Here is a 10,000-nt window from a genome sequence, read left to right as displayed (position 1 = left end):
GAGAAACCATATATATTTAAAACATTTGGATGATCTCAAAGCACATCATGGATATACTGCACACCAGTGGCTCAGTTGATTGAGAATTGGGCTGCCCTGCGGGAGGTCGCGAGTTTGAATCCCAGCCGGATCAACACTCAACTCCTTGAAATACCCGAGGAGAAAGTGCTGCCTTTGTAATTTCATCTGCAAATGGTTACACTTTCAAGCCTCTCGGATAAGGACTATAAACCATAGGCCCCGTCTCACAAATATCCTCCATGCTCATAAGTTCCCTGTGGGACGTTAAAGAACCCACAAACGATTCAAGAAGAGTAGGGGATGGAGTCCCCAGTGTTGTGTCTGTCCTGTTATCTCCAGCTAAAGTGGCCGGCTTGGCATGATGTCTCTAAAAAGGCTTATGGTATATGAGGCCACCTAAGCAGAAACAGCCATGAGTCAAAAAGGGACTTTGCCGAGTGCTGGAACACGTAGATGTAGATGCATCAAGTCTGTTTTACATTGCTAGCATAAAACTGCCAGATGAGGCCGGCAAAGAAAAAAATGTATCTACAGTATAAATATACTTTCTCTCTGCTAAGACAATAACTGTTGTTGTTTGACAACATTCAGCACTACCTCTGAACTGCTTTATCATGTTCCGGTGATTTTCCATTGCACCATTGACAATAGTGTCTGGATCATCCATCTTCCATTTCCATTCGGTTCCAACCGGATTTGTGTGATGCCTTAAATGAGAAAACAGTCATGAAACAAGACATGTATCTTGGAGCAAGTACACTAAACTTCAACCGGTCTGTTGCACATGAAAATGACATGTCACTAAAACCAAGAAAAAAATAGATGCCAGTGGGAAGTGTCACTTGTCTTCTTTTGACAAAATTTTAGATAACAAGTCTTTGAGCAAATCACTAGGTACCAAATAAAAAGGACTTGAAAACAATAACAGAGTATTGAAAGGTTCAACTTTGAGGAAATATTGTTTTCATTGAGAATTGCCACCACAGTCTCTGTCAAAAACACGTGTTTAGAACTGAATAACTTTACTAAAACTTCGCACTTAGACTCGCTTTGAAGAGGAGGCAGACATGAACTCGGGAATGGCCTATTCAAAGGTATTTTTGTGCGGTTTACTTAACAAGTTTTATTGAAATCCCAAAAGAAAATTAGGGGTAACCACGTATTTTTCGAAGATAATTAGTTAACAATATTTGTAAAAAGCTTTTAAATACAAAGCAATGTATGTTCTTTTCCAAATTAAAGCTTAATTATCTCTGAAAAATGCATGGTTACCTCCAATTTTCTTTTTGGATACCAAGAACACTTGCTAAGTTCTACTTTCTCCGCATAGTTTTGAACCGCGCAAAAATATCCCTGTATTAATAAGCACTACCCATAGGAAATCCGAGTATCTCGAGATACACAGAACGTATGTGCAATAACAATAGTAGGCAGCGTCCTTAAAACGTTTAAACAGCAATGAGCAACAAGTACTACACGTACCTCCAACAAAAGACACACTTATTGGCGCAAGCTAAGCTGGGTGTGGTTTCCATACAGCGATGACTTTCGATTCCATAAAAGGTATGCTTGTAGCAACCACCACGGCCTCGTAACATGGACTAGAGAACACAGATGCAAAAACCAGTCAAAGTTAACTTAAAATCCAGCTTAAACAGAATGTTGTCAACAGAACTACATCTTGCATACCTTGGTCCACCTGCAAAGTTTAACCCCAGAGTGGGTACCAATCAAGCGATAGCCTGAGAAAATAAATGTAATGCATTAAAAGGAATATCATTGGGAAGCTATACAAAGGACTTTCACAGACTATCAGTAATTCAACTACGTGTAGTTCCTTTCTTACTGTAATTTACAGTTATTTAGTGTTTATTTCTAAGAAGGAGGCCTTCAGTCTTCCCATTCAAAATGACTAATAAATTGCTAAACCTACAATATTTTCCAAGTGGCTGGACTTAACTTTGATGTCTTTGCATTTTTAATCCACAGAAGTTTCTACTAAGATTATTATTCATAGTACCTTGCTTTGTTAAAGCTTTTTCCAGGGCTGGGGTTATCATCTCCTTTGGCTCTGCAGTTTTCTTTTTGGCTTAAGAGAAAAAGACGACACGTTGTACAAAAATTCAAAATTTGCATTTTCTTGGAGTACATTATCATTTTCATACCAATGAAAATATGGCTTAGAATGCAATGACTGAATTCTAAAAGACGCAGAGTGACATTTTGTACAATTCCACAATGAAAAAAAAAAGTTATTCTTGTACCTATCATCCTTTTTGAACCATTGCTTTGTATAGCACCTTTTTCTTCCTACAAACAGAAAACAGACAATAATATCTACAGGATTATTCAAAGACATATTGATGAACATTATGATACCACTGCTTTGTTGACCATGTGGTCCGAGAAGTTGGCACCAGATTCTCACGTCATCAAGATTTGATACTCTCAGACAGGTTGTTGATGACCATGTGCACGGACACCCATAATCAAAACGAAATTATCAGATATTACAAAAAGTTCCTCACTTTTCAAGAATCCACCTATTTCTCAGTGGAGATTGAAAAGTGGAAAAGTACTATAAAAATATTCCATTTGAAGAAAAGCCTGCAAAGTCTGCAAATTCGGCCTTCGCTGTTTGTGACCCTCAGACATGTCCGGCCATTCAGCTCTGAGGCACCTCAAATTGTGGAACCGTTCTACAATGAATGAGGAACGCTTGAGTGCCCTAGGGTGCTGCTCATTCATTGTGGGACGGATTACATACCTGAACCTGAGGTCATTTATTAAATGAAACAAAACTGGTGCAAGTGACTAAAGCTAGATTTATCTTATCTGAGTTACCTAAGTACCTAAGTACCTAAGTGAGTATTTATATCACCCATTCTGTGCCATAATGACCTTGGAAATTTGCAATTGATTTACAAATATATTTGTGAAGGAAATCCATTTGGAAACATCATAGATAATTAATGTTTACTTTTGTTGACATATCTATGAAAGTAGCACTTCTGCACCTCTGCATTTCAAAAGATTCTGCAAGAGCATTCCCCCAGACCATCGTAATGACTTGTGCGTCTGGCACTCACTTCATTGCCCCCCCCCCCCCCCCATTAAATAGGATTCCTTAAGATGTATTGAAACAAACTGATTTCCAACCTAAGTGACAATGTTCTTTAGTGACCAATCAGGGCTACATGGTATCAGATATCGATCAGTATGGCTTATCACCAAGCAAAAAAAGGTGTAGATCATTATTTTTGGTTCAACCTTTGTTCAATGTTTTACCTTCGCTTTTTTCATTGAATTCATCAAAGGACCTAATTCCTCCAAGTCTAACAAGTTCTCCTCCTTCTGTTGCTCATTGTCTTCCCCAACAGACTCTTCACTAGAACTTTCATATAAAATCTTGAACAAAACATAAAGCAAGGATCATTTTGACCATCTACTGTAGGGAATATCTTGCTTCTTATATGGGGGTGCCTGTTAACAAGTATCAGCATTAAGCAGTGTTGACAATAGGGAGCTTAAGCATCAAAGACGGGATGACGGCTACAAGAAGGCTGTCTAAAAATATTATTTCCCTTTGTATCAATCTCACAATGAGAATAATTATCTCAGAATAATTATTATTCTGAGTTGCTCAGAATGGAAAGTGAGTGTCAATATTCCAGAAATAAAATAGGTGAGAACAGTATGGATATTTAAGGAGGAAATTGAAGATATATCAGCAGGTGCTCACATCCCCCACATGACAACAAATTTGATCATTTTACGTCGTTGTCGAGACGAGAACGGCAAAGAAATATATCAAAAAGTAAAATGCATGCAGGGCGTCCAGAGCTGTTGTTTTTGCTAATTAAACCCTTTGTTTTGTGGCGTTCTTGTAGCAGTCATCGTTGTCCTTGCTTAAGCTCCCTAATCATACAAGTGTAATAAATAATCATATTTATGGTTGATATCGTATCAAGGACTATCAGCTGACACAAGATGGAGAGTTGACCAATAGTGATGGTGATGATCATGGTGATGGTATCATGTTAATATTAACAGACACAACAATGCACTAATGTCCCTGTTCATGGGCAGAACACAATAATTGAAATATGCTTACATAAGAGGCGCCACACGAGAGAAAACAGAAATCAAAACATAAGATGGTGCTATCAAGGGGAACACTGCCTTGTGGCCGGCCAGTCGATATGACTTTGGATTGCATGACAAAAACCTCACTTATCTCCCCAGCAATACGAGCTGAATGCAAAACAGCACATGCTACCTGTAGATCGGACAGGAGTATTGGTTAGCAAGGGATGACATAGGCCAATGAGCCAACAAGCTTGGGGGAAGTCGCTGTGCAGACTTACCCACCACAGATGTATGCAAGGCAATGCATCCCCCCAAGCAGGAAAGCAAGAGCCATGTAAATGCTGAACTTCAAAAAAAGAGGGTTGTTGATAATGGCCATCTTAAACACAATTGTACACAGAACGTCTTGTGGAGTTATAATAAACAGCTGATAACAGTCAGATGACCAGTGATCAAGTACTTTGATCCTTGGCCCTTGAGGCAATGGTAAGGGAGACCCACGACCCTGGCGCTGCCCCATAGCAATTGCCCAATAATGTGACTAGTGAGAAAGCGTACCGAGTGGAAGCACAGGGGAGGCCCTTTCGGCGGCCTAGCAAGAAGAAAATATGCTTGCATGGCCATGAAAACAACTATCATGGTAAGGCACTTTCCGTGCCTAAAAGTGTTGGTCTTAGACGATTTGAGCAGAACTGCCATACACTGCGGGAGAGCCAGATCAGGATGAAAGCGTATGCAATTGATTGAAAGGTCAAAGCAAGGGTGAAACTTGCACACAATTAATGGAGGAAGGCAAAGGTTAATGCTGCCCAAATCTTAGAAAAGTCCTGAGCACTAAGCCAAGACTGGAAGACTGGACATACAGTGTTCAACACACAAGGTGTAACCAGATGAATACACCCTGGAAGAGGAGGATGCGCCTCAACACCTTCTTCAAGAGAAGCCGTTGGGTTAGAGGGGTCAGGAAACCCTGCCGTTATGTGAAGATTACGAACTGCTGATAATTAAAGCTTAAAGGTGCTATGACACACTGTTGTCGCTAAATATGAGGCAAAATAGATAAGTGCTTGGAGCAAGAGTCTAGAAATGCTTCTGAAAGTGGGATAGCACATTAGCTACAGGGTTGGAAACCCTGGGGACATGGGGAGCCCAGACCAGGAAATTGTGCTGTAAGGACCAAAAACTGGACCAAATCCATAATGCAGAGACTTTGAGTGCCCAGAATTAATAAATTATTGTAGACACAATGGATTCATTGTGGTGCAGGCCACCATCAATAAAACTTTATTAGATTTGGCCAATGCTGTGATACGACATAAACTACGAGCTAGGAACAAATATCTACAACGAAACCATTGATTGCTGTGATCTTCAACATTGGACTATACAGTAGTAACCTAGATAACAACACACCATGATGAATGACTTACTTACTGTGAGTCACGTATCATTAATGGTGTTTTACTGATCAGACAGTAAAATCTCATCTAATGATAGTATGTGTGGAATTGGAAATTCAACAGGGACTTTGGATGAAAGGACAAGGTGGTACAAGGAAACATGATTGAAAATGAGAACTGTAAACTAATTTGAGATTTTGAATATGACATGCATAAAACAAGAATTATTGCAAGAAACCAAAATTAATGAATTAAGCTTAACTGCCTGGTTGCACAATGACAATGTTATTTATGCAGAGTGGGCTAAAATATTGGAAGAGTGCTTCAAGGCTCACAATTTTACCATGTTACTTGAGATTTTGTTCCAACCCCACTGGTTTTGAGGTGAACTTTTTTCCGAGACATGGCATATGAAACATTCAAATTGTCAAGTTCTCTAATGGTCATTGTGAGCATATATGAATGGCAGAAGCAGGTACAATGTAGCTACACCTAAATGCCATTGTTGATGTTTGAAACTGGCATATTAATAATTCATATTTAAATAATGACAGTAATAATAAGAATAACAGTCTCTAGCTTTGTAAATACATACATATATCTGAGCAGCACTCCCCCCCCCAAAAAAACAACAACTATTCATCAAAGTGGAGGTGAGATAATAAAGCACAAGAAGATGATTTCAACTCATTTATTCCCGCAAGGATTACAATATTTTTGAGTGCAAATCTTACACAAGTTGCCACTCAAATCAAATGACATGAAATTTAAACCCCTTTTACACATACCCCTTTTACACATACATACAGCACTCCAAAATGGCACACCTTCCTAGATGTGTTGGGCACCCATATAATTTCAGGCACGGGTACCTAATATGCTTTCTGTTTGCCCTGTTTACACACGAAATATTTACTGTTGTAAAGAAGGATGTTGTTATTCATCGTGGTGAAGTACAATAATGATAAAGCATTCTCGTTTGTCTCACGATGTGGTCACTTGTGATGTAGATCGCGACATTTCAACTGCATACTGCTAGTCTTCATCAGGCGATGAGGTCAACTGGTTACGGAATGCTTCCGGAATTTCTATTCCACTATCCCTGTTGATGTTGTTAGGGTGAGGTCTTATGTGAATCACCTCTTTGACCCTGCGTGTGTACCAATGAGGATCACGATCAATAGAGGCGATTCACATAAGACTTCACCCTAACAACATCAACAGGGATAGTGGAACAGAAATTCCTGAAGCATGGATGCCCACGATCAAGAAACACAACAACAGGAGAACCGTACGACACCGGACCGCCAAAGGAACAACACACCGATACAGTAAAGATTGAAACGCACCAATCACAGCTGCTGAAAACCAACCAATCACAGCAGAGCATCCTGCTTAAAAGGTGACATGTAACCAGTCGACCTCATCACCTGATGAAGACTAGCAGTATGCAGTCGAAATGTCGCAATCTACATCACAAGTAAGCACATCGTGAGACAAACGAGAATTCAATACTTTCTTATTACCGTGACCAAAAAAAAGAGATACGGTCCCGATTTTGGAGTGCCAAGCCAGCTTTTTGTGCTAGTACAGTGTAAAGTGGGTTTAAAAACTTAACAAAGAAGAATAGGGAACCAATGAACTAAACCCACACAGGACATTTAGTGAGGGCATCAAACCCAGGTAACATTGGTAGAAGGTGAGTGCACCAGCCACGCTCCCCTATCTATTGGTGGATCATTGGTGCCTGGTCAATGAGCTAACAAAGGATTAGTCACACTTGGTCAACACCTGCAGGAATAAGAGCACAAAATGATTCACAATTTATTTATGACACTTATCATATTGTGTTTTCAGGAACCTTGATCAGAATTTCCAGATCGCTGATTACCTTGTCAGATTGAAGCTTATTTTTCTCAGAATCTCCTTGATCTTGACAACAACTGTCTTGAGCGCATTCAGTTTCAACAGAAGGATGGCAGCTCTCTTCACTTGATTTTTCCACCCTTCCTTTCAAGTGTGAAAGGAACTTGGCACTCCAAAACGTGAAGTCATTTTCAGTACCTTAAATAAAATCTGGAATTTTAAGCAACATAGCTGAAAATGAAGTTTTAGAATAAAACAATTTTTTTATAGAGCGACTTTCATATGACCTTGAAAAAGTATTCGCAATTTGTTTCACAGACCCCAATGTTTGGCAAGATTAAGGCAAAGCTTCTCCTCATTTCTGCCAAGAAAACTCCTAATATACCGGTAGGCAGTAAATAGTTCAATTTCCCAATCACATACTGCATTTCAAATGACATCAAAGTGAAATGCTGGCTGCTTTTCAGAAAGTTCAATGGAGAGATGACATTGTGCGCTAAGCCAATGAAAATTTGTTTGTTTTGTTTGATAATTAATGTTTTGCATTTTTGTTTACGTTTATTTTGTAATGTCATATGAAAGTTGGTCTATTTGAACTGTAGAATGAAATAAAATGAAAGTTGGAAAGACAATCGCAGTCAGTTGAGCAAATTTAACACTTGCTCAGGACCAAGCCCAATTCCTGCTCAAGACTTGGTTTTATAGGGGTTCCTTTCCAACTGCTTTAAAGTGTTAGGGTTGAATTGGTTAAATCCCTGGTTTTTAAAATGAATTTTAATTTTGCACCCTTCCCGAATTCCAAGGTTCTCTTTTATTCTTGGGGACTGGGTCAAGTGATCTATGCAAAGGAACCCTGAAAAGCTCTCTACAGAGATCACTCAATGGTTTGGCATATCGCCTTGAACTGATACTCTTTTTACTACAAAATTCTTTGAAAATATGTCTCACTCGCAAGTTTGTTGAAGTTTCTATCTGTTCTGCTGGATTGATATCCCTTTGTAGACATCACAATAAGCTTCACCCAGTCCTCAGGTAGAACCATGGTTTTGAGAATCCGTCATAAATGTCAGGAAAGATTATTATATGTACCTTTAAAAATGCACAAGTTTGTAAATCATGGATTTAACAATTTCAAAAGATTTTAATTGGATGTTGCTTCTTTGAAAACAATATGATAAATGAGGTTCTGTTGCACTTTAAGTTGCTTAAGTAACTGCAATGATCTTTCCAACCTTCAGTTCATAGCTGAAAATGACACAATTTATACAAAACGTTTTGTAAATAATTGTCATTAGAATGATCAATGCTTACCTCCATGTTCACTGTTTGTCAGATTTTCATCTCCAGTTCCTAGAGGAAACACTCTTCTTGCACTAAGCATCTCAAGTCTCTTGTCAACATTTCTCCCAACCTAAACATGTGGTTGACTTGTTAAAAAAATACATGGGACCAGGGAGTGGGATCAACCTAAGCTATAAACTGCTACGTTTGTGACATCACCTTTAATAATGATGATCATGACAAGGGCAGGGACAATGATGATGATGATGATGATCATGAAGATGGATTCCAAGGGACCTTTGGTCATTGGTAATGACTCGCTCCCTTAGGAAGTCAGGTTGAGATCACCAAAAACTGCACCTACATAAGATTACACAGGTGAGAGGTGCAGTTGATGAGCACTATGCCTGAATGACTCCTAAATAGGCTATTTTCGAAATATCAAATATTCAGCTTGATAGTGAGGCAGTGAGGACAAAACAATAGAAACACGCTGGAATGAATGCGAAAAATATTTACATATCATCCACTTTTCTTTGTCTTTGTCCTCATTGCTTCACTATGAAGGAGAAATTTAATGTATCGAAAAAGGCCTACATGTATTATACAGCATTGGGTATACCATATCACAGGGATCTATTTTAGTGAATAAATGGAAACTGATGTTTTTCTTCGGACAACCCTCTGCTGAGGTACATGTATATACCCGTATATGTAGATTCTCAATGGCAACCCACCATATTAAAATTGTCTTCATAAAGAGAATTCCCAAGGCCAAATACAGCATAGTTTAAATCTTTTAGCAATGACTTCTGCACACGGAAATCATTGGAAGCCTCCTCCAGCCATTTGTAAAACCACTTGACACTATCTGGGGGATTTCCATCGACGTATGTGCTGATGATAAACACACATGTATCTGCCTACAAAGAAAAATATTAATGCCTCCTTAATCTGGAAACAGGTAGTATATGCAGTTGTACAGGATAAGAAAGGGGTATTTCACTATCAAGTTCCTCTCAAAGCTCTTTATGGTGTGGATTTACTTTCGCCATAATGTGCATAAACCTTTCATCTTGTTTGAGCTGAGAGTAAAGGTTGTCAAGAATATTTTAAAATTAATATGAGGGAAATGCAAAGTCTTTTTGAAAGGTATTTTTGTTAAAGTTGGCATTTAAAGCTCCAAAATTAAGGGATGTCACAGGCAATCTAAGTCACCACCACTTTATCACAACTTATGAGCTAAGGATAAACACATTTCTTGGAGCTCTTCCTCTGCAATTCAATCTACTGTATGTTGAAGTTCTTAAAGTATATGTACGGAAATGTTACTCACTACCTCC

The 10,000-nt window shown here is 38.8% G+C and overlaps 1 protein-coding gene across 2 annotated transcripts in view; it reads right to left on the bottom strand.

Annotated features, from left to right (window-relative positions):
• The window catches only part of LOC138047580 (S-adenosyl-L-methionine-dependent tRNA 4-demethylwyosine synthase TYW1-like), an 18,927-nt gene that overhangs the window by 5,977 nt on the left and 2,950 nt on the right, over window positions 1-10,000 (bottom strand). Inside the window, exons 4-13 of one of the 2 annotated variants that reach the window (XM_068894492.1) lie at window positions 9,994-10,000; window positions 9,395-9,580; window positions 8,688-8,787; window positions 7,402-7,574; window positions 3,310-3,429; window positions 2,286-2,331; window positions 2,042-2,110; window positions 1,711-1,763; window positions 1,504-1,622; window positions 619-728 (exon numbers count right to left, since the gene is read on the bottom strand). The exon at window positions 9,994-10,000 is cut by the window's right edge and continues 98 nt beyond it. In XM_068894492.1, coding sequence (XP_068750593.1) covers window positions 619-728; window positions 1,504-1,622; window positions 1,711-1,763; window positions 2,042-2,110; window positions 2,286-2,331; window positions 3,310-3,429; window positions 7,402-7,574; window positions 8,688-8,787; window positions 9,395-9,580; window positions 9,994-10,000 — 983 coding nt within the window. The remainder of the gene's footprint in view (window positions 1-618; window positions 729-1,503; window positions 1,623-1,710; window positions 1,764-2,041; window positions 2,111-2,285; window positions 2,332-3,309; window positions 3,430-7,401; window positions 7,575-8,687; window positions 8,788-9,394; window positions 9,581-9,993) is intronic. The other variant, XM_068894494.1, reaches the window with a different exon arrangement.

Source organism: Montipora capricornis, chromosome 4, assembly GCF_036669925.1.
Source record: "Montipora capricornis isolate CH-2021 chromosome 4, ASM3666992v2, whole genome shotgun sequence".
Lineage (NCBI taxonomy): Eukaryota > Metazoa > Cnidaria > Anthozoa > Scleractinia > Acroporidae > Montipora > Montipora capricornis.
The sequence above is the reverse complement of the archived record's forward strand: the minus strand, read 5'-3'. Positions and strand labels throughout refer to the sequence as shown.